The 25,992-nt window shown below is 37.6% G+C and overlaps 1 protein-coding gene across 1 annotated transcript in view; it reads right to left on the bottom strand.

Annotated features, from left to right (window-relative positions):
* Positions 1-10,747: 10,747 nt before the first annotated feature.
* Positions 10,748-25,992, bottom strand: part of LOC306869129 (liprin-alpha-3-like) — a gene marked incomplete at its 5' end in the record, with an annotated part of 38,540 nt that continues 23,295 nt past the window's right edge. Inside the window, 12 exons of the mRNA XM_079415745.1 lie at positions 10,748-12,077; positions 13,692-13,750; positions 15,002-15,164; positions 15,375-15,443; positions 17,050-17,225; positions 20,719-20,816; positions 21,017-21,192; positions 21,991-22,017; positions 22,739-22,801; positions 23,656-23,856; positions 24,068-24,149; positions 24,246-24,339. Coding sequence (XP_079271871.1) covers positions 13,704-13,750; positions 15,002-15,164; positions 15,375-15,443; positions 17,050-17,225; positions 20,719-20,816; positions 21,017-21,192; positions 21,991-22,017; positions 22,739-22,801; positions 23,656-23,856; positions 24,068-24,149; positions 24,246-24,339 — 1,196 coding nt within the window. The 3' untranslated portion in view covers positions 10,748-12,077; positions 13,692-13,703. The remainder of the gene's footprint in view (positions 12,078-13,691; positions 13,751-15,001; positions 15,165-15,374; positions 15,444-17,049; positions 17,226-20,718; positions 20,817-21,016; positions 21,193-21,990; positions 22,018-22,738; positions 22,802-23,655; positions 23,857-24,067; positions 24,150-24,245; positions 24,340-25,992) is intronic.

Here is a 25,992-nt window from a genome sequence, read left to right as displayed (position 1 = left end):
ACAAAGGAAGTTCGCACTCAAGTTAATCAATGCACGGCTATAAATACAGCTGACATACCTCTAGTCATTTGACGGATAATCAGCAATCCTCCACCACCCCTTCTGCACTCAAGAGGTATCACTAGAGTTCTCACCACACTATGGGGGGTACTCTGGGTTCGGGCCATTCCTTCCCCAGGACAGCACGCCAAATACGCATTACTATACTCGTGCTAAATATATGTGAACTCGTGAAACAGTAGTTTGTCTGGACATGTACAGTTTTGTTGAACCGGTTAGTAGAGCATGTAATACGAGATCCCACCATCACTTACAGTATTTTTTTTTTTTAAAGCTGATACGATTTCTTCGAAAGAACCGATTAATAAAAATTAAATTCCCATCGGAATGAAAGCGATCGTGAGAAGCGTTTCCCCCGGGCCTCAAAAGAGATGACTGAAAAATATTTTGGCGAAGGACCAAGTGTGTTTGATCTCATATTTTTCAACAGTAGCCGCTAGCGACTCGACGAAACTATAAATTGAATTGCGTTCAGTGGTGCTGTCCCGTCTCTCGCGTGCAGTGTGCGGTTAAATCGACGCTGTCCAGTTCAGGTGTTCAACCTTTGTGTACCTTTCTGTCTGTCTGCGTACCTCGGAAGAAGGTCTCAGAAGTCAGTCCAGCATGCGGTTTAAAATACACAGTAGGTGTGTGTTTTGTTTTTACATTTACTATTTCTCAGAATAACATCTCAAATAATTCAAATCGATTTATTGTGTTATATTATAGAGACTGTCCTTTTGGAGGAAGCCTTAAAAAACAAAGTATGTAGATCTACACATGAGAGTAGTTTGTCAGTGTTAATGTGTTTACACAGTAAAGCAGTTAAAGGGTGGGAGCTGGCAGCCATTAAAACTATTAACACACATGTACATCCTGTCAGTCACCTGGCCAGCTAGCCTATAAAACAGAAGCTCACAACCTTTGTTTACTACATAATGAATGTTTATGTAACTGTTTTCTCACCCCTGTGTAACACACAAAAAGCCACTAGGACCGTACAAGTGAGAATAAACCTACAGGTGTTTGAGAGATCGTGGTGAGTCTTCCTCCAGTTATCCAGGCAGGATCTGAAGCAGACTTTGGTCAGAGAGAAAGAGGGAGAGTGTGGATGGAGATGATCCTGAAGTGTGAGGAGTAAGTGGAATGTGTCGCTCAGTGTGTGGTAGCCATTTTCAGATGACAAGCTACTGATTTCTCAGCTCCATCACAGTGCCTTTGATCAGAAACATCTGTACAGCTGTTTTTTTTATGTAAATGCTTTAGACAGAAATTATTTTATGAGAAAGAGGAGGGACCAGTTATGTTTGTCTCAGAATAATAATCCCTGTCTGCCAAGAATTTTATTTTTTTTCTCTCTCCTCGCAGAGGGAATTTGTGCAATATCTTACTTAGGAAAGATGTCGGTCTTCCTCTCTCTCTTTCTTTCTTAAACTAATATTAAAGGAGTCAAACAATTGTTTACCTTTTTTCTTTTACCCAAGAGGTTTATTTATAGTTCATAATTTAGTTTTACTCCACCATTGTGGCTGTTTTTTTTTCTCTCCATTTGGAGCTTTAAGACTCCATGTAAACTTATTAATATATATGTTATGATTGGCATCGCCCCATCCTTCAGTTAAAGTCTTTTTGCAAAGTCTGCAATAAAGACATCTTCATAAATCCACAAACTACAGTGATGCTTTCTCAAGCCAACCTAATTGGGGAACTATACAGAGACTAACAAATTTTTAAAAAACTCTTTGAATAAATTTGATTCCTCTTCTTTATTATTTGACTGGGTTTGGTCTGGACCGATTGCTAAACACTGAGTACCGGTGTGTAAACGTAACTGTCCAATAAGAAATTTTTGGAAGCTGGAAACCATTACTGCAGTTTAGTTCAATAAATAGTCTTTTTTTTTTTTTGACTTAATGTTTTGAAAGTTATAATACAAATAAATATAAAAGATGTAAATTAAAAAATTAGATTGTCATGACATGACCTGTTTAACTTTATTTTAAACCTGTCTTTGTTTCATTTTCTCTCCAATTCTTTGTGGCTTGATATGGGAGTTCAGACTATGCTGCGTTGGACGCTTATGGTCGAGTGTATAGGGTGTGTGGGATGATGGGAAAATTCCAAAATTGTCAGTCACGTCAAGTCTGAACGGGGACTGTAGAATGTCTATCATGAGTCACGCTTTTGTTTTCAGATTGGAGAGGATATATAATAAAGGCCATACATTTGCAATAATTGATTTGACAGGCTTATTATAGTGTGATAGCATGAAGTGGTAGTGGATCCTCTGGCTGATTTCCAGTGAAAAATCTTAGAAAGAGGTTATTTATAAAGCAGGTTTAAAGTTTGTGAAGCTGAGAATAGAACGAGGTAGGAGAGCCAAAGTGTTTGTCTAAGTTGGCTTTTGTCTAGATGGAAGATCGCAGATTACGCTTGTCATGGAGGTGGGAGTAGTGGGTCAGATCAAAGATATGTGTGCGCACAGGTTCCTGTGAGGTAGAGTGTGTAAGATCGGGTTAAACATGCGGGTTCATTGTGTTCAGGAGTTTGATGTTTTTTTATGTGAGGCTGGAGGCTCATTTTTGAGCTGTGCGTAAGGTGAGGGGAGAAAGTGCAGGGCTACTCTGGATGGCAGAGTTTGTGAAGCATGTCATTGCTGCAAATGGAGCGCACTGATGAAGTGCTTCTGCATGTCGCCCAGCGTCTACAGATATGCCTCCTGCACGTGTGTCTGCCTGCCTACTGTTTGTGTTCCTGTTCCAAAGCAAACATGCGCATTAACCAGCAAGTCTTCCTCTCAGGTCACACTCGTACGCATGCACTACACCCTTTTTCACTTAGGTGTGCACACACACACATACTTTTGTGAGTAATTTTATGCACTAAAAATGCACGTCATACATAAAATAATTTGAATACAGTTTTTCTATGTTGAGCATTTTTTTTTATTTTTTATTTATGGTAAACTCAAAACCCTTCAAGGTCAGTAAGTCTCTTAAAACATCACAATTGGACCTTTTTATGACAAGTCACGATTCGTTTGGGTTGAAAAATGCCATGTGGTGTGACTTAAACTTGATATTATTATGAATATTAAAAAATATATTTGATAAATCATTGTCATTTATTTCAAATGTGTTAAGATAGATTCATATGTAGGCCTTTTGTATATAATTTAGTGCTGTCAAATGATTAATCGCATCCACAATAAAAGTGTTTGTTTTACATGTTTATTATGTGTATATATAAAGACACACACATACAGCATGTATTTGGAAAATATTTACGTATATATTTATAATCATCAAAAGTTATATCATATATAAGTATATTTAATATATAAACGTAATATTTTTCTTAAATGTATGCATGCTACATAATATACAGCACACATTATGTAAAACTTTTATTTTGGTTGCGATTAATCGTTTGACAGCACTAATATAATTGCATATTTTAGGTGTGTATATAAAATGTAGTACATTTATTTGATGGTTACACCACATGACATGTTTTAGAGTCTTTTCTTGAAAATGGAGAAAAAGATTTTCAAAACCATATGAAACCAACAGTGCAAAGAGTACATTTCTAAGAACTTGCCTTGTTTCAAACAGGATTTGTCCTTTTATTGGACTCATTTGTCGTTGACCTTTTAAGCTAAACATAGTCTAATATTGTGAAGCAATACCTAAATATTTATTCTTCCATGCAGTCATATACTGTATGTAACTTCATTTCAGCTGTCAGCAACATGCTGGGATTTAGTGATACTTGTTTTGATATTGTAGCATTTTGTAGTTTGTGAGACAGTACGCGTGTCAGATGCATAAAATGATTCTGTCATTATTTGCGGTTGTGAAAGACCAAGGTTATAAAAATCTCTGTGAACATACCTGCAATACTCTTCTTGCGCACAGCCCCTAAACCAAGTATATTTGCATTTAAAAGACGATAGACCCTCATTTGCGCACAGCACACCTGTTCCTATGTTGAACGTAAACAGGAAGCAAGCACTTATATATGTAGTGTTCCATGTCCTGGCATGCATATGTATGGACTTGGTGGCATTCTTTCCCTGCATGTGACCGCAGGTTCAGTAGTGCATTGTGTGCAAGTGTTCGCAGTGTCCGGCATGGGGTGATGTTGTTATTATGAGTGTCACAAGTAGTGATTTTGCACTTTACACACAACCTTTCTGTCCACCCACTCTCTCGCTATGAGCCTAGTGATTATCTCTTCTCAAACGAACAGTCACTTGAGACTGCGTACACTGGCTTTACTCGCCCTCAACCCCCTCCTGCATTCTAGTGTGTCGCGCCTGGGGAAACCCAGGAGGAGTTTTATCGGTTGAAGCCACATCACTGACATTCTGAGCATTCTTCTTTTCTTGAACTCTTTTTCTCTCTAAATGCCTCTCCCTCCCTCTCAGCACAACTATAACAGGATTGATGAGTGATTTACACCTGGCCTTAACATTGGACAGGTCGAACGCATCTCTCACTGTATCATCAATAAGACGATACGCTCTAGGTCTGTGCGCTCTAGGTCTTAAAAGCAAATTTTCTAAATTTTAAGTAGATATGTTGGAGTTTTTGTTGCTGTTAAGAGCATCACACATCATGACTTACATACTTTATGTAGTTTGCTCTCATTTTTGTGTACATTTAGTATAAATGTCACCCTGGACCACAAAACCAGTCATAAGGGTAAATTTTTTTTAAAATTGAGATTAATACATCATCTGAAAGCTGAATAAATAAGTTTTCCATTTATGTATGCTAACTTGATTTAAGTAGCGTGTGTGTGTATTTTATATATTGTTTGTTGATATTTTGATTTCTGCAGTGAATTAATCTTTTCAACCCTCTCCTCACAACTTTATATGAATTTTATTTTGCTTGTACAATTTGACAAACTACACAAAGTGCCAATGATGAGGCACATTTATAATTTTTGATGTGATGGTTTTGCTTCCACCTGGTGGTTGACGGTAGTGTTTGAGCGTTTGCTCATTTAGTGCTGAAAGTAAAAGGAAAGCGTTTCTCCATCAGTGTATTTTTTTCTCTGACCCCCACTAAATAAGCACATAAATCCCTACCACTGGGCCAGTAACAACCAAGGAGCTTGTCTTGGGTAGAAGACTGCTGAACTTTGGCGTTCCTGTCAATAAATAACCCAAATCTCTGAGGTATTCTCAGTACTGCCGAGAGTAATGTTACAGAAGTGTGAATATGGGATCATCAGGTCAAACGTATGGGGGAAAAAAAGGATACAAGACAATCACGAACAACAAAAAAAGATCATAAAAGATGAAAAGAGCATTTGAGGCCCAAAGCAACATCTTTTATTCTGCAGTAAAGTGGCATCTTTTTGTTTGCCTCAGTCATGCTCATAATCTGTGAAATTTACAACCTTTTCCACACATACCAGGGTTGTTTGTGGTCTCATGTGAAACTAGGCCAGCACAAGACCAACACTGTTAGTGACTTTATTTCAAACAGAGCTTTGCCAGACGTCGGCTAGCCGGTGACTTCATGTCTGCGCCGACCAACCAGAGCAGGCGATAGTGAAGCAAGTTTGTGGCTCCACTCTCCCTCTGCATAGAGACATGAATCTGCTGCTTGTAATTTTGCATCTTTTTTCCACTAGCATATGCCAAAGCTGTAAAGCTATAGTTTTACAGTTTTAGGCTTATTTTACCTTTATTTTTATGATCTGGCATTGAGCCTGTTCTTTTGAAAACCTGTTTCCGTCTCAGAGTAAAAAAAATATTCAACGGTAATTGTGAATTTTATCTCCCAATTGTGATTTTTACATCTGTGACTTTATTTCTTATTCTGAAGTCGGCATAAAATGAAATGCACCCTATCTATTTTCCAAATGCATGTTATAGATCTTATTGTGAGCAATTCATCCATATGGGGTAACTTTTAATCAAAGCTTCAAATGATCTTCTGGTGAAACAAGACTTCTCTCTAGTGAGATGCTGGACTTTTTCGGTAAACCCCATCACTTTATTACAATTAACAGCAAGCTTGCATTCAGACCTGCCTCCATCCAATCAACAACCATTTAAAAGACCTAAGCAATCAACAGTAGTGTTGCAAAAAGATGGAAAATATTCAGTAAATTTCAGCAATATTCCAGAAATTTTGGAAACTTTCCAGGCTTTTTGGGAAAGTTTCCAGAAATTTACCAGAACTGTTCCACCCCTTTGCAACCCTAAGCAACCGTTACCCTTACCGTTAACTGTTACCATTACACAACTGTAGGTAATCGATAGGTGCGTAGAAAAAACAACCAAAAAAAAACTGGTCCAACATCAAAGCAAAAAATAATAAATCCCGCACACCCTCCGCACTTGCAATTGAATCAAAATATATGATGAGGTAGGTTTAATAATGTATTACATAATTGATTTTGATTGGTAATGATGTGTCCATGTGTTGCAGTGATTGGTCATGTGGTGTTTTTAAACTGAATTGTCAGAACTGTCTGTATATGCCTGATGAATGTCATGGGACTAAATGCATCTATATTTGACACAATTGCAAGTGCAGATAGTGTCTGGGATTTATACTTTTGTTTTGACACCGAGATTAATTTTGTTACTCTAACATTCTAAACATTCCAAAGTAAATATTTGTGATGTCATCTTAAACTCTTTATACGCTTTCTAATTCTTGCTTTTATCAACTCCTAGTTGACACGTCTTGGGAGTGATGCACTGGCTTCCCCTGGTTGCCATGGTGATTGCCTCGGCCCTGCCTTTCCCTCAAAGTCCTGTGCCCAGGCTTGTTGCCGCAATGATAGAGCCTGGCAGAAACGACAGCAGCATGCCGACCAACTCATCAGTGGACCACGACTCTTCTCACAACAACTACAGCACACATGAAAAAGCTCCTCACAGAACAGTCGATAAGCAGAACGCATTTGAGGAGGACCGTATATCCAAAAGTAGACCAAACCAAGAGAATCTTCAAACAGAAGACATTTTTGTCAATAACCCAAAGCAGGACCACACAGTTGGAGGTAGGACTACCGGAGCAGATGCCTCCAGGCCGCATAATCCTAGGAATTACAAATCACAAAAAATAGCCAGTTCCCAAAGCAATAATCTTCTCAAGGACTATCAGCTTGAACATAGTCAGTTTCATGAAGAAAGCAGTATTGAGGCAGAGACTTTTCTTAAAGATGACAGGAACGCAAGACGTGAATTGAAAGACGGGCCTCTTGAAGGTCCGAGCTCTCCAGTGCAGGAACATCTGGACGAAGCTCAAACGGATGCGAAAGAGTTACTGCAGCAATCTGGAGGCTTTGGAGCAGAACCAGGGTTTGGGATTGATGACACAGGCCTACGAGAAGATGATCAGCTGCTTTTGCTGGATGCCCATCCACGGGTACTCTTCTCCCCGGCCCTTTCCCCACCCAAACACCCGCCACTGCTCTTAATGCTGGAGTTGGGCTTATTGGCCGATGACACTGAGGACGAGGAAAGTCACTTGATGGATGCTACCACGTCCAGTCACGGAGGCGACAAAGAAACTTACAGGAACTTACTCTTGGGTCTCTCTGATTCTGATGGCCCCATTCCAGGTGTCCGCCATAAGCGTCAAGCCGCCCACAGCGCACAAGGCATCGAACGCTCCGTATGCGAGGCTGAAAGCGGGTGGGTGACCAACAAGAAGACAGCGGTGGACTTCCGGAGCAACACCGTCACTATTCTGCAAGAGATCCAGACCCAGACTGGGCCGCTCAAGCAGTATTTCTACGAAACAAAGTGCCGTAAGCCAGATCCAAATAGGAAAGGTGAAGTGCAGGCAGTGGAGGGAGCCGGCTGTTTGGGGGTGGATAAGAAACACTGGATGAGCAGGTGTGAAACCAAGCAGTCGTATGTACGCGCGCTCACCTCAGATGAAACCAAGAGGATAGGGTGGAGGTGGATCCGTATTGACTCCTCCTGCGTTTGTGTGCTGCTCACTAGAGGAACGTACTACACTGAGAAGAGGTTGGAGAGGGAAAGAGAGCGAGAAGGCAAAAGGTACAGATAGCTTGGACTTGCTAGCTAGGATTGACGCGGAGTTGAAAGATCATGTGAATTAAAGAGCGTTTAAGGGAGTGTATCTGTTCTGGTCCACTGTGTGGGGGATATTTCTTTTCCAGATGTTCCTGCATCTCACTTGACACAACCTTATCGCTGTACCCCCAGTGTCTCACTGAGGAATAGCCATGAAAATCACCCTCACATTGTTCAACACCTGTATGATTTATTTTCTCTTGTGGAACACAAAAATGAATACTGTGGTAAAGGTTTTGGACACTAAGTCACTCGTAAAGATGTTTTTATTTTTATGAAGTCAGTTCTCAAGTTTATGCAGGTTTTCTAGCAGAATAACTGCTGGTGTAGTTCATTTTAATAACATATATGAGATATTACTCAGAGTTTGACTCCCAAAAGGACTTTTTGTCTTGATTTTGAACAAGATTTAAAGACCAATAGCGATAACAAGTGTGCATGTGGGATGTTTCTTTAAAAAGAAATGCCTGTTTTGATATTTTCACATGCAACGCAAAAAATGTTATTCTAGAACCTGAATTTTTAAATGTGGCTTAAGTGTCCAATTACTGTATATTTGGTGCATTTCATACAACAAAGCCAGCTGACATTTAAGTTGTTGTGCTTCAAAAAAGTACTATGAAAATGGTTATATAGATTATATCAAAGTCCCTTTTAAGGAAATTCAGGTCACTCTGCAGCCATATTTGCAATGCCTCCAGGTGGGAATTTTAAAGGATTAGTTCACTTCTAGAATAAAATTTTCCTGAAAATGTACTCATCCCCATGTTATCCAAGATGTTCATGTCTTTCTTTCCTCAGTTGAAAAGAAGGTTTGAGGAAAACTTTCCAAGATTTTTCTCCATATAGTGGATTTCTATGGGGATCAACGGGTTGAAGGTCCAAACTGGAGTTTCACTGCAGCTTCAAAGGGCTGTACATGTTCACAGCCGAGGAATAAGGGTCTTGACTAGCAAAACGATTGGTCATTTTCTAAGAAAAATACAAATTTATTTACTTTTTAACCACAAATCCTCATCTTGCACTAGCTTGACTTCACACAAGTTGTAATCTTCACACATATGTAAACAAATTGGAAAAGTCACGCGTGATGTAGGTGGAAGTAACAACCCTGTGTTAACAAATTGAACGTGCAAAGAAAGTCAAACACCCTTTACCAAAAAAAGGTAAAACAATGATGTAGGATGATTTTGAATTTGAAGGCGAAAATTGAGTTTTTCGCCCTACCCTGCCTTTTTGAACCGAAGAACTAACCACGCGTGAAGTCTCGCATTCACATCACAGAGCTAGTGCAAGACGAGTGTTTGTGGTTAAAAAGTTTTTATTTTTTAGAAAATAAATAATTTTGCTACATAAGACTATGCCTTGGCTGGGATCATGCAGAGCCCTTTAAAGCTGCAGTGAAACTGCAATTTGGACCTTCAACCCGTTGATCCCCATGGAAGTCCATTATATGGAGAAAAAATCATTTATTTTCGACTGAGGAAAGTAAGACATAAACATCTTGGATGGCATGGGGGTGAGTAAATTACAAGGACGTTTTCATTCTGGAAGTGAACTAATCCTTTAAGGTAAGCAAGACCAGCTCCTACCTACGTGAATGGGGAAATAACAAAACCCTAGAAAATAATGGCCAAATTAACAATTAATTAACATATTTCAAGACGGCAAACAAATCTGACATGAACTGTCTTGGGTAATAATATACAGTCTTTGACGATATTCCAAGTCTTCTCAAGTCATGTAAGGATGATGTTGAAATTAAGTCACTGTAACTTACTTGGTGTTTCATGAAACGTTATACGAGTTTGAAGTGATACAAGGTGACGATGAGTTCCTCCACTCTGCTGTCATTCCTCCGGTGCATATTCACGTCTCACTAGGCCAGTGTGTAAACTCACACAAACAAGAACCTCAATACCGAGATCGCTTTTTTTTTTTTTTTTGTACTTTTCGTATATTGTTGCATTTGCTTTATTGTATCTATAGTATACAGACAATAAGTTATTACTGTTGAATTAGTATGTAAGCGCAAGTACTTGATATTAATATATTTCTTTATAAATGTACAATATGTGAAAAATATACATCATGCGAATATGTGTGTATTTATAATAACCAAAACAATTTGAGCTGTATAGAGGACAGCAGAATCTGTAATTGCAGATGAAGGCTTTCTCTTAAGTGTCCTTCAAACGACTATCCCAAAACATGTGCCTCTTCGGATTCAGTGTCAGCTATGATGGTTCACCCATGTACTGTTCACTCAGCAAATGTTACAGAAGTACAGTCAAAAAATGAGCGTTGGATGAAATGAACTGTAGTCCAATTCCCTGGTTACTGTATTAAGAAAACTGTGGAAGTCAGTACATAGGGTTTGATGTCATTGTAATAAAGTATTATGTAATCTTTGTAAGGTAGATACTTTTGTATATGTTTTTTTACAAAGTAGATGGAAGAGCGAGAGGGGCTTTAGTAAAATACAAAGTGGAATATGTGATTGTAGTTCTATTTGTTTTGTAATAAAAACCAAGAAGTACTTTGATATGCAGTCGTGGAATTGAAACAAACCTCTTCTCGCACACAAATTAGCATCTGAAAATCACGAGCACGCTGAACTCTTCAGTACCATTAGGAACACTTTATTTTCATTTTCATTATCATTATTGTTTATTTTGCAGACATCATTTTCAATTTGAATCACTGTCATCCTCATCAACAGTAATGGTTTGTTTTTAAATCATAACACAATTTTGTCAAAATGTACACATACAAGTAGCATATTTTAATGACCATGTTTTTTAATATTTCATATTTACGCTTTAAACTAGATAAAATTAAATTACAGTCAGAATTATTAAATGAACATGTACATACAGTTATTCAATACATACATAAAGAAAATAAATATAGTTATCATAAAAATAAAAAATAAAAATGAAAATACACACATTTTACAAATTGTTCCCCAAGCTCTTAACCTCATATGTTAATGTACACATAATTTTTATTTTTAACGTCATATTGTCTTATTCCCCGAAGGTTTTAGTTCGTCATCGTCTTGGTTGTTTGACATGCATCGCAACACAGAAGCTAAACGTTTTCTCTCACTTTGGCCCTCCTCCCACCCTGTCCCCCCGTTTCTCCTCCTCGGTTCACCTCTTGTCGTTCTTTTTTATGGCTTGCGTTGTTAGAATGATTCTGTCCATCAGGACTCGTGTCTGCTGGTCACTTGCTTTGTCCGCAAGTATCTATCTATCTGCCACCACCAGCTTCCCATCATTTGCTGACTCTCTCTGCTGACCTTTGAATGTTTGAAGATAAAAAAAAAAACAACTAGTAGTAATTGAGCAAGAATTGTGCCCTTGGCAGCCTCACGTGTAGCTCTCGCTGCGGTCTTTCTCAGCTTGTGCTGATTGAGAAACATACAGCCAACCTGGCCCCTCGACTGTGCTCTTAAGTACACTTCCTCTGAACCTTACCGTATGTAAACATCCCTGAAGTCCAGGTTGAGTTGCCGCAAACATCCTTTGCTATCGAGAGACTCAAAAGACCAATTGCAGGCGGACAACAAAAGCCATTTTGAGGAACTAGGGCTGCGGGCAGCGCCATTGAAACGAAGGATGGAAAGACGAGAGAGTTCATCTACAGATGTCCCATCAGCACAGACACAGGAAGTGAGAAGAGAGAACGACAGAAAGAAAGATTAAACAGTCATCCGATTCCTCCAACCATCCCATTTCTTAACACTCTCTTGTGTCGTACATTCTTCATGTCTTTTGTCCTTTATTTTGCTCTTTTTATTTATCTTTCTCCATCCCTCTTCTGTTATTGCAGAATGGTCAGACCAGTAGAGTTATATTTATAAATGTATATATTCATTGCTTTTTTTCTGCTTATCCCCCCTCCTCCCTGTGAATGAAATGTAAAGCCGGTTCCAGCACTCTGACAACGGCGCCTCCTGTGTGCGAGAGACAGAATTACGACACATGGTCACCATTTCGTGTGCTGACGTTCATCAATAAAGCATCTATAAAGTCTGATTTATGGAAGCCAATTTCCACCTCATAAGCAAAAACAAAATCATGTCGTAACTGAGATAATACAAAATTATGTAAAAATTTAGATAAAAAGTCAATATTATGACAGAGCTATTACACGGAGGCATAATTATGAAAAAGTGAAAATGATGACATTCAAAGTAATTAACATAAAAAGTTGAAATTATGAGTAAAACATGACAAAAAAAAAAATCTTTTTCATGTCACTTAATGACTTCTCAACTTCTACCTGACAAATGTATCAAATATTAAGTCGTAACTGACAAAAAAGTTGAAAATTATTGATTGAAAGTTCAATCAAAACATTTCAGCTTGGTATGTCATAATTTAAATTTTTAATCTCATAATTATAACATTTTATGTCATAATTATGAATTTTTTATGTCACAAATATAATTTAGCAATGCATTATTATTTTTCCTGCGTGGTGAAAATGGGCTTCCATACAGATGGAATCTGCAGATTGTTTTAAATTTTTTTCTGATCTGAATTTAGGAGAAATTGAGCATTTTAAACTAGGTAAACGTGTTAAATGAGCTGAAAGTATTACACTTGGTAGCTGGAAGTATTATCATAAATGAACAAACGAGGGGTGTTTGTGTGAGAAGGACTTGACAATTCTAGAAAGTTTTGTAGCCACAAATTCCATGTGGGCCTGATAGTGATTCACAAAGCACATGATGACTCTCAATAAAAACATGAAAAGCAACATCCTTTCCAAAACAAGTTTAACGACACAGACATATAAAAGGCATGCAAAATACGGAGGTGTCTACTCCGTTACAGCAACCCAACGAAACCCAACAGAATGTTAAAAGTGCTTCAGTCAAACTCATAAATGAGCAAATTTTCATGATATGGTATTTACAGGCATAAGCAGAGGGTAATCATTGGTAGTGGTGTACCGCAAATCTTGGGGGCCTGCCCACACATGGTCATTAAATACTTTCATGGCATACTTTTCTCTTTATCCTGTTCTGTTCAAAAACATTTTTGTTTAGCTTTTTAGATTTAGAAAGCCTGGTAGGCTAGAGCAAGTGATTTTTTTTGTATTTATATATATTTATTTATTTTTTATATATATATTTATCTATGTAATTGAAAAATTATTTTTTTTATTTTTAACCGCTAGGTAGCCATGTCTTGGGGAAGTCATGCTAAACGCTAGTCATGTCTCAACCATGTCTTGGGGAAGTCGTGGCCTAATGGTTAGAGAGACTTGTAATCCAAAGGTTGCGGGTTGGAGTCTCGGGCCGGCAGGGATTGTAGGTGGGGGGAGTGAATGTACAGCGCTCTCTCCACCCTCAATACCACGACTGAGGTGCCCTTGAGCAAGGCACCGAACCCCCAATTGCTCCCCGGGCACCACAGCATAAATGGCTGCCCACTGCTCCGGGTGTGTGTTCACGGTGTGTGTGTGTTCACGGTGTGTGTGTGCACGTTGGATGGGTTAAATGCAGAGCACGAATTCCGAGTATGGGTCACCATACTTGGCCGTATGTCACTTCACTAACCTTTGCAGTCCCTCAACAGGAGTAGGTCCTCACTGAGCCAGACTCTGCCCTTGGAGATGCTGAAGAAACAGATAAGTGAGAGATGTAGTTGTAAAATGTATTTATAAACGGCATTAACTTCGGCACCACTTTCTCATAAGGAAACAATCTTCTTACAATGTTTATCTGAAAACTAAACTGTCATAAAGTTATTTCAGACCTAATTGCGGGAATTTCCACAAAGCCTCGCTTATCTTCGGGTCTTTAGGTCCAATCTTTCCATTAGTCTTTCCTCTTTTTTATAATTCCTTATCTGAATTATGGTATGTCCTATTCTATTGATTGCCGTGAAATAGTATAATGCACTGCATGTCTGCTTACTGGTCATGTGTATGTTGTATTATGTATGTTGGTATGCAATATTTCACACACAAAGCGATCAAAATTCATGCAGTAGTATAACTGAAAATATCTCCACATCTTGTACCGTTTTCTAGTTTTTGTATACCTATTTTGTCGATGGATCTTATAATATACAGTGCCGAAAGAGCATGGAAATTTGGCAAAATCCTCCAAAATGAGTTCAAAACAGCCACTTCAATGCTTAGCACACAAGTGGTCTGTGCCATTTCCTGATCCCATTGCCGTCTTTCTCTCTGACTACTTGCTTGTGAAATTGCAAGCAGCCATTCCTCAATACTTACATCGCTTTTTCAAAATTCTTCACACAGTGAGTACAACAGCAGTTTCCATTGCTTTGGCACAAAATACTTTCAGTTTACATGAATTTCTTTCTCGCCCAGACATAATCACCACAAAACTATTTGCAGCAATTTGCTACATTTCGACAGAAACATTATACTGGAATATATTCCTAATTTAAAAAATAAAATACTATCAAAACGATTAGATGTAGCTGGTAAAGGTCTATTACAAAAGGGGACAACTTGGAGCAAATTTTGTACTGTTATGTAAACATAAACCATGTAACACATTCTGCAGTGAATTCTAAACAGCTGTCATTCTTGTTTTGTAAAGAAATGTAACAAAAGTAAACACTTGATAAAATGCTACTTGTTTGTGGTTTTAGGTCCTTGTTTTGTGAGTGACAAAGCTCTGCTAGTGTTACAGAATTGTTATTGGAAACGACTTGATTTGAGACATCTATGAAGTGTTTTTGTTAGTTTCAGTGCATTTTGGGTGTGAAATTTACGAGGAGAACTTGCTAAGGAAGAGTTTTAAAAAAGTGACTTAAGTATTAAGCAATGTGTCCTAGCGACTGTAAAAAAAAAAACTGTAATAGGATTATTCAAATGAAAAAAGTGGCTCACCATCGCTCTGGACCTTCCTCAGGGTGACTGAGGGGGTAGAGATGGCTGAGGCACGGAAGTTAGCAGGCAAGGTCTCTGAGGAGTCAGAGGTCACGCCCCTCAGATCTTTCTCCCGGAACATCTTCCTCCATGAAGGGGAGCGAGTGAACGTCTTAGTGCCATCCTAGAGGACACGGGAACAGAGGAAAAACTTCAGTATCGATATTAGCGAGTCCAGTCAGGTCACTCAAAAGAGACTGAACTCAACTATCAGTCATGTCATCAAAATGCATCTGACTGTTGAAGTCCTGTCATTATACTAGAGTATGTATTTCAGTGGTGGGAGGTAAAGGATGATCGACATCCAGCTGTGTTCATGTCCCATGGTGCTCACCTCGTCTGGCCTCCTCTCTGTTCCCATGGTGATGAGAGAGTTGTATTCTTTCTCCAGAAGTTGTCGTGCCTGGATGTGGAATAAACATACTTTACATGTAATCAACGCAGTCCGGTCAGGAGTAATGAGTAGGCGCTGCTTTCATCTATAAAGCTTATTGTTTGGAGACTTGATGAATCAACAGGGTTTTCATGCAAAAAATGCATCTACTGTATAAACAGACTGCCTGTATATATAAATATTTATTATATGAGTCAATTGGAATATTACAGAAACAATTTGCGAGGAAAGTAGTGCTTCTATGCCATTTGTTCAAAAGAAAATGTGCATGAAAGAATTTATTAACGTGTTTTCTAATCAAATAACATTTGTTCACCTTAAACAAATATGTTTTTGTATGCACATTTTCCATCTGAAATTTGCATAAAAATGCGGACATTGTGATGCATATGTGACAGGTCGAGTTTGAATGAAAACAAAATTCCATCATGCAAATTTATTTGGGATTTATTTTTATACATGATCTGTATTAAATTCCATTTACTGGGATAATGAATTTAATCATTATCCCTGACAATATTAAAGAAACAGCTGTAAACTCATCTCTTCGATGAGCACTTAACTGCATCCTGCTGAAAATAATAAATAAATAAATCATTTAATCTATGCTTTGAAACAATGTCTGAAACTTTAGTATTACTAGTCATTATTGTGTTTAGTGCCTCCTTAAGATGAATTGTTTTTTGTATTCCTCATCTGTAATTCGCTTTAGATAAAGCATCTGCCAAACAGATAAATATAAATCTAATTGAATGCATTAGAATATAGGTTTTTACTTTGGAAATGCAATAGGTTACAAATTACAAGTTACCATATTTAAAATGTAATAAGTAGTCTAACTATTTCAATTACTTCATTAATGTAACTGATTACATTTGATTACTTTTTGATTACCTTTCTAAATTTCTACTGTTTTCAACTGTTAATCATTTTCAAACATTTAAAGCAGGCGGGGTAACACTGATTATTGTCAGACTTCAAAATTAAGATTATAATAATTTCATTTTAATGCACAGCCACCACAAAATCAGACTTTGGCTCCTCTTTTTACTTTGAGATCATTCTGTTAAAAACAGAGCTAAAATCATAACAGGAAATAGTTTAATAGCTATGATACTATTTTTGTCAAATCAAAATCAAATCTTTGCATACGACAGGAAACACTGGAATCTAACAATGCCATGGAAACAAATAGTTAAATCTTAAACACATAAACCCAAATAGGAACTAAAACATTAGTCTAATAAGCATGTGATGTATTGGGTGTCCTAAACTCCTAAAACATTGACGCCTCATAGTGCAGTCAATGCAATTTATGAAAGAAATCAGTTAAATCTGTATGTGGGTGTATGTGTGTGTGTGTGTGTGTGTGTGAATGAATTCAGATGTAACCTCCTTTGTAATTGTTAACATTTTCATAAGTGACTGTAATTTAATTATACATTTTTTCTCAGTAACTGTAAACGTTTTATTTATGGTTTTATTTAACAAAACGTTTATTTTGTGGTTAAATTACATAATGCTGTTACATGTAACTAGTTACTCCCCAACACTGGTCATGTTTGAAAGTGTGTACAACACAAATATATATTTGTGAGGAGTGTTGCCATTGTACCTGTGTGTTCTGATTGGGTATCTGCAGGAGCAGGGCGAGGTCAGTGTAATCAAAGGTGTCGTCCAGGGCGAGCAGGGCACCATGCACACCGCTCTCAGTCAGGTTATCTGCATACTCCTTCAAGCCAATGGACTGCACCCAGCACATCACACGCTCGTTTGACCACACCATCACATCTAGACAGGAAACACAAGGGCTGGACTATGAAGAGAATTCCAGGAGGGTGTTAACCACTGATCATTATCACTGAATAATAATTGATTTCCATCTTGGGTGATGCCTCTGGATTTCATCTTTTGTTTCAGTTGCTCCTAATCTTTCAGATAGACCTCTTATGGCCAATGCAACATTTGGACACGTGTTTTTGTTTCAGACAAAGTCTTTGTCTCTGTTTTGTATTTTCAGGGGATTGCATGGGCTTTGCATTTGTTTTGTTGATTCAGCTTCTCCAAACCAAAGTTCAAAGAAAGGAATGAAATCATGGAAAACAGTCAAACCGTTCCTACCGAGTCGTTTAATATGATGGTGACTATATTAAAACACCCTCACAGATTCATCTGTAAAGGGTGGAAAAGCTATTGATGGCAACATGCAATGAACTACAGGCCTGATTTAGCCAGTACTGCTACTGTTAAATGAAAATAAAACTACTACAGACAATTGTCACTGAATGGAATAAAGCTGAGAAAGAAAGAAAGAAAGGAAAGAAAGTTTTAGATGAAAAACTTTTTTTTTAATGTTGCCTTGGTAAACTATTGAAATAAAATAAGTTAAAGTGCTAAAGTCGCAAAGACTAAAATGGAAATAAAAATAAAGCTAAATAGAAATATTTAAAAACTAATAAAATTCACACAACAAAATGACATTTTGACAAAATGACAAAAAATTAAAATATAAAAATAAAAGCGAATTCTATATTCTATATTAATATTAATAAATACTATTATAGTATACATTAATACCAAAATAACACTTGGTTACATGTCTTAGTAACCATGTTTATTGTTAAGAGTTGAAGTGTTCATGAGATGGGGATTGCCTGAGGGAAGAAACTGTTCCTGTGTCTGGCTGTTCTGGTGCTCAGAGCTCTGTAGCGTCGACCAGACGGTAACAGTTCAAAGAGGGAGTGTGCAGGATGTGATTTTACCAGCCCTTTTGCTCACGCTGGATAAGTACAGTTCTTGGAGACTGGGGAGGGTGTACTGTTCATGTAATGTAGTTGGAAATGCACCGATTTTAAAATAATGAAATCCTAATAACTGATAAATGTCTAATATTAAAACTCTACTTTATCTTTAAAATAAAAAATAAAACACTACAAACAATTGTTTGGAATACAGCAGGTACATATAGGCATCAAAACATTACAGTATTGTACAGTATGAAAAATTAATTTTGACATTTACAAAAGATTACATGTAACTGTTTTAAATTATTAGTATTTTTAAAGACTCACTTTGCATGTAGCAATGCTCACAAAAGTATCCCTGCACTTCAGTGAGCAGAAAGATGTGTGCATGCAAAGCTATTCACTCGTGCTTAAAATAGTCTCAAATAGCATGAAGGCATCTGTGTTGCTACGCGATGAATAACTTCTAGATCAGCGAAGGCATCTGTTTCTAATCAAGGTACTGAATGAGGCGGTAACTGCACCTTTAAAACAACTCACAACTGTGAGATTAATAATGCGATCTGTGCATTGTGCTTTGATCAGTTGACTCTTCAAATGTGAAATCTCTATTGTGCCATTGAATCCTGTGCATAATGGAAGGCTGGGCCCCTCAACGCTTTCAAGACGTCATTGCTGGTAATGTATGTTATTATTAACAAATGCATTATGTGTAAACACCCTTCCTCTCTCTCTCTGCCATATTCTCATTCACTGTCTGATGTTTTGATGAACTGTACATTCCACAAGTGACTGTTGTTGCTTTTTCCCCTTTTGTACATTTTGTTTATCAGACTGTTCTGCTGTATGAATTGATTGATGATGCAAAGCAAAGATTAACATGATAAAACCCAAAGAGAGCTTGGAAAACCACCAGAAAATGTCATGAAATTCCTGCTCTACTAGCTTAGACCGACTTGGACTTCCATGATCACGCAGACTGGTTTATGCTGGTTTAGTACTGGTTTAGCTGGTGGATCAGTATAACTCAGAATGCAAAAGTTTTGAAGGACAGTCTTTCTGGATGAACTAATTAGTGTAAAGAAACGAAGAAAAAAGTACACTAGCAATCAAAAGTTTGGGGTCGAGAAAGATTTTTATAGTCTCTCATTCTTTCTCACCAAGGCTACATTTATCTGACCAAAATACAGTAAAAATGCTAATATTGTGAAATAACTGATTTCTAGCTTAAATGTAATTTATTCCTGTGATGGCAAAGCTGAATTTTGAGCATCATTACTCAACTGTGCTCCTTAATATTTTTGGTGAAACTGTGATACATTTTTTCACGATTATTTGATGAACAGAAAGTTCAAAACAACAGGATTTATTTGATTAAGCTTTCATAACAGTGCAAGCGCAAACCCTCATTTGGCGTTAAAACTACTGTCAAGATTTACTAAGTGGGAAATTGGTGCTGAAAAGGCACAGTTATTTTTGCGACTTGCGATTTGTAGGAGTTTCCCTTTCGAGCTGTAAATTAATGGGAGGACAGTATTTAAATGAATCACACAATGCGATTTACTAAGATTTGCGCACATCAATTCACTGGTATTCGCGGCATTATTTAACACCCAAAAAAATCATGTCTTAACACGCGGAGCGGAGTACCTAAAACCCCCTTAGCTGTTATAAATTCACTGTAAACCACGGCTTCACAGGGATTATTTGCTTTTATAAAATGGTTATTCCATATACGTAGGAAGGTTTCACAAAATAAAACAAAGCTAATAAAATGTAACGATATTGATAAAAACATCATTCTTCCATCAACCAATGTAGTTCTTCAGAAACGGTTGTGGTTGCAACAAAGTAGTTGCCAAGCATGCAATACAAAGATGCAGAAACAAACGTGTATGTTTGTAAAGTAATTTACAACAGCTTCCAACATGGCTCAACCAATCAGAATCAAGGACTGGAACTATTAATTTTAGAATTGATATTTTTAAACAAATCCCACATCAAATAAATAAATAATACAAAAAAAAAAACACGAAGTCTTTGCTTGTGCTCTTTCCATTGAAAATTAGAGGCACTAATGGCCTACATGCAGCATACATAGTTTTTAATCTAAATTAGACTGTATAATTTTGAAATTTGAAGCAAAAACAGAATGGTCTGCCTTTTGCTTGATCCTGCACTATACTTGAAACTATATCCACACAAAACATATGAACGAAAACAAAATCAGATACGTTTAACATCTCAGCCGATTTGAATCATATTTGTATCGATTTTTAACTGGATTGGGGGTGCATTGTTACATCCCTAGACAGTACTGTAGTATATTACAAAAAATATACAATTAATTAATATTTGCAAGCTACAATAGTGTTAATGGTGTGTTACGGACACCAACATGCCATGCAAGGGACCAGCATCATATGCAACTTGGACAGGACCCCTACAATGACACTGTAACCTTGTACTCAGTGTTAGGCATCTCTGTTAGCAAAGATAAGCAAGTAAGAAAAAGAGAAGGAAAGATTAAAAAAGAAAACCTTTATTCTGGTGCTGGCTCTCATCTCTCCTCCTCTCCAGCTCCTTGCGGTCATAATTGAGGCGCTTCAGGCACATGATGCCGTAATGCAGGCTCACCCTGTGGGGTCAAAAGGTCACAAGGATCAAGAGAGAGGTCGCGGGGCTATCTTTCTAGCTAGGAAAGGCCCTAAGACACACACCTGCACCATCAGAATAACTGATTGGCTTTAGATGGAATGAGATTAGGAATGATAAAGAGAAAGACTAATGAAGCGTGTGGCAGCATTTAACAGATGGGGAGAGGGAGTCAGAAAATACCTGTGGAAACTGTCCACCATTTTCAGCTGCCCACGCAGCTCTTTCTTGGTCAGATGGTCCAACATGCGGGCGTCCACCAGTGACTCCATGAAGTAGCTTCTGTACTGGGGCAAACCCAGACTGGGCAGCCAATCATTGCCCACCCACTCATGGTTCATATCTCCATAAGCCAGGATCTACCGTAAAGGAGGGATAAAAAAACATGCTTTCTATCACAACAGTATTCCAGTTCATTCATTACAATGTGTATTTGATGCTTACAAATCCAAAATTTAGGGCTTAAAAATACATTTCTGGGCCAGTCACTTGCCTTATTGGATTAGCACTTTATCTTCCTTTTTTTATCATAAGTTCATACATTTTTATGTCTAGCATAAAACAGGTGTTGTTATTGTTAACAAAAGCTAAAACTAAAAATATTGAAATAGAGGAATATATATATATATATATATAATGTATATGTATATATATATATATATATAAGCTAATAAATATTATAATAGTATATATTGCTATTACAGCTATTATCACACATTTCCTTTGGAAAAGAAAACATTTAACATAACTAAACTAAGATTAATATTTAATAGAAAAATGTATATATTACATTTTAAATAAATATTAAATAACAAACATATTATATCAAATATAAAATTGTAACACCAATACATTATTTTAACATTTTATTTATTTTATTTTATTTATTAACATTGAATTATCATTCAAAATTTGGAAAATCAAAAATTTTAAATCTGAAATTTAAATGAATAAAACAGATACATTTATATTTTTTGGTCTTGAGGCCAAATCTCCGACCTACCTTCCGTTTATCAAAAAGGAAACGGCAGTTAAGTGATTCTATGTGATTTTGATCCGAATACACACTTCATTTACTCTTAAAGATAATTTAGTCTCAACTATCTGATGGCACCAACAATTTGAAAGTGTTTAATGGACGTATTGACGTTACTCACCTGATCCCAGCTAATCTCTTTCAGCTCCTTGTGTGCAGAAGTGATAGCATGATAAGAGAGAGGTGAGGAAGAGGAGATAAGGAACGCAGCAGAGGGGCAGCAGGAAAGACACATCGATGGACAGGAAGAGGAAAGAAGAATGAAGAGGGAAAGCAGGAAGAGAGGTACAAAGGGAGGAACAGTTTGTTAGTGACCGGGTCATTAGTTGGAAGCAGTTCACACTGAAACAGAAAAAAGAGGGAAAGTTGAGGATGTTCAACGCTACAGCCTAGCCAGACACACAGAGGGAGAGAGAGAAAGAGAGAGACACATCATCACATGTCCGATCACTCCACTCTCTCCTCGTGCCGCCTCTCATACTGTCCACTAGGTGGCAGATAACTTTACCATCCAACACTCCTGGTCTTTATTTTATCAAGATGAAAATTATTTTCAAAAAAAATGTAGGGGTTGGGGGGGAGGGGGGTTGCAGGACAGTCTAATTAATACAAATAAATAATAATAAATATTAATAAATATTCACAAAATGAATATCGGTTCCAAAACAGTATCACATCAAAAACGGTCAGAAGTGCAGTCATTGGTGGGTAAGAGGTTTTGTGTCAATATTCATTCTTTTAAATGTATTTTGAGTAGTTAATGGCTTCAACACACATTATTTGGATCTGTTACATGTTCTTTTCCCAAGATAGTGATCTAGTCAGGCACCAAAAAGTACTGACAGAATGCAAAAAGTGTGGCTACTAACTGGTTTGGTTGCTGCGGTCAGGGACTCCATCTCAGCGTGGGTCATCCACACGTTACTGGTTGACTGTGGTAAGAAAAGAAAACAACACATACAATCAGGATTACTGTTTACAAGTATTATGTTGGGTAGGGTGAAAATGTCTATGATCACACTGAAAATTAGGGATTCAGACTCTAATGTTTAATAAGAACAACTATGTAATTTTTTATGATATAAAATGAATAAAAAATATTCATGATGCTGTACTCTTTCTAGGCCACTAATTACAAGTAAATAAAGTAAATTTGTGATACTGATCGTGATCATTCTGTAATCAAGTTGAGGAATATGATTTCATACAGCTCAAATGCTGCTGTCAATAAAAAAAAAGAAAAAAAAAAAGAAAAACACATTTCATTTTGACATTTACACTACCTTTCAAAAGTCTAAGGTATTTGTTATGGTACTTTTCTTTTTTTAAAGAAATGAATACTTTCATTCAATATTAAGGACGTATTAAACAGGAAAGACAGCAAAGACTTTTACATCGTTATAAAAGATTGTTTCAAATAAATGTTACTATTTTGAACTCTTTAATATATAATAATAAAAACAGTTATTCTAAAATAATATTTCACAAGATTACTGTTTTTACTGTATTTTTGATCAAATATGTAAATGCAGCCTTGCTAAGCATAAGAGACTTCTTTCAAAGCCATTTAAAAATCTTTCTGACCCCAAACATTTGAACGGTAGTGTATGTTAATTTTCATATTTAACTTTTCACTTAAATTGTTTTGCTTATAATATAATGTGTAATAAAACTAAATGAAATAAAATGATAAACAGAGGTATTTTAATTGCAATCTCAGTTTTTGGACTCTTTTGGACTCTTGGACTTTTAGTGTTTGTGTGAGTGTGTGTGTGTGTGAGCATACGGAGCGTGTGCTGGCCGGGGCCGAGGGGCTGGTCAGGGACACCATCTCCTGAATGGCGAGTCTCAGTTTGAGGCGGTGCAGAGGGTTACTGATGCCGATCTCTCTCTGGATTTCTGTGTCTGACAGGTTAGCCATGATGGCTCCACTCTTCACGTTAGCACGACAGGCAGCCACGTACCATGCCGGCATACCCACCCACAGCTGAAAGAGAGAGAGAGGTGACCTTTAGGAAAGCACAAAACAAAAAAAGTGCTAACAGGAAGCACCTTTTCTCAGGACATCAAAGTTACAGAGAGTGTAAGTAGATAGCCTGAAACAATAATGCCATATTTATAAACATAATAGCACATATCAATGTAAAACTAATCAAGCCCCTTTCTATCCATTGCCATGCTCAGATATGGAGTCATACTTCCAGCCAGGAGACAACAGTGGGTCCATCCCAAGATGCAAAGGGTAGCCCCTGTCGGCATGCCTCCTCCAACAGCTCATGCCTAAAAGAAAGGGAGAGATGTACTGTATATTCAGTACAAGGAATAAGATACAGAGAGAGAAGAAAGACTATACTAGACTGGTTAGAGTAACATTACTTCTTCTTGCTGCGACGGTCCTTGTCCACCGGACCGGCCATCTTAGTGAGTCCGAGGGGATCCACAGAGCCCAGGTCATCTGAGGGGGTCGAGGCTACAGGAGGCACAGAGAGGTGAAGGGCGGCAGTTAAATGAACAGGACTGAATGAACAGTGGATATTAAGCACTTTATTGCCCATTGAAAACCATTTTTAAATTGTAATATAATAATATTTGGTAATCAATTGCATACAACAGATATAGTTTACAGGGCTTGTTTAGAAACCAGATCTGTTTCTTGTTTCTCAAATCATCATATTAGAATGATTTCTGAAGGATCATGTGACACTGAAGACTGGAGTAATGATGCTGAAAATTCAGCCTTGCATCACAGAAATAAATTACAGCTTAATATATTAAAATAGAAAACAGCTATTTTAAATTGTAATAATATTTCACAATATTACTGTTTACAGAATTTTTGATCAAATAAATGCAGCCTTGAGAGACTTATTTCAAAAACATGAAAACATCTTACCAAACACAAGCATTTAAATGCTAGTGTGAATAAATAAAATATACAGCTTTTCTGTACCAGAAGAATGAACCAAAAATAGTGATGACTCATGTTTTTTGTCTAATCAAATGCTCTCTAGAATGAGAATGTCCCTCCCACTAGCGCTAAAGGAAACAACTAGCTTTATTGCCAGGTATGTTTGCACATACGAGGAATTTGTTTTAGTGACAGTAGCTCCACAGTGCAACAGAAAGACAGCAACAGGACAGGACACAGATAATAAAAATAATAAAAAATAAAATAAATAATGTACAAATATACAAAATGGACAATATGCAAAATAGCACAAACACAATATACAAAATAGACAATTCAGTATGTACAGGTATATTAGGTGCAAATTTGAAATGTAATAAGTATGTGTTAAAAAAGAAAAAAGGATGATAGTGTTGTGTGTTTCATGTTTATTGTTAAGAGTTGAAATTTTCATGAGATGGATTGCCTGAGGGAAGAAACTGTTCCTGTGTCTGGTCATTCTGGTGCTCAGAGCTCTGGTAACAGTTCAAAGAGGGAGTGTGCTGGATGTGAGGGGTCCAGAGTGATTTTACCAGCCCTTTTGCTCACTCTGGATAAGCACAGTTCTTGGAGACTGGGGAGGCTTGTACCAATGATTCGCTCAGCAGTCCAGACTACCTTCTGTGGTCTTCTGAGGTCAGATTTGGTAGCTGAGCTGAATCAGAAAGTTAATGAATTGCAGAGGACAGATTCAATGATGGCAGAGTAGAACTGTTTCAGCAGCTCCTGTGGCAGGTTGAACTTCCTCAGCTGGCGAAGAAAGTACAACCTCTGCTGGGCCTTTTTCACAATAGAGTCAGTGTGAATGTCCCACTTCAGGTCCTGAGAGATGGTGGTGCCCAGGAATCTGAATGACTCCACTGCAGTCACAGTGCTGTTCGTGATGGTGAGTGGGGGGAGTGCAGGGGGGTTTCTCCTGAAGTCCACGATCATCTCCACAGTTTTGAGCGTGTTGAGCTCCAGGTTGTTAAGACTGCACCAGACAGCCAGCTCCTTAACCTCCTGTCTGTAAGCAGACTCGTCACCGTCCTAGATGAGGCCGATCAGTGTGGTGTCGTCTGCTAACTTCAGGAGCTTGACACAGGGGTGTTTAGATGTGCAGTCGTTGGTGTAGAGGGAGAAGAGCAGTGGGGAGAGAACACAGCCCTGAGGAGCTCCAGTGCTGATCGTACGGGT

The sequence above is a fragment of the Barbus barbus genome, assembly GCF_936440315.1.
Source record: "Barbus barbus genome assembly, chromosome: 4".
NCBI classification, from domain to species: Eukaryota; Metazoa; Chordata; class Actinopteri; order Cypriniformes; family Cyprinidae; genus Barbus; species Barbus barbus.
Note: the sequence above shows the minus strand (reverse complement) of the source record. Positions and strands in the feature narration are given on the sequence as shown.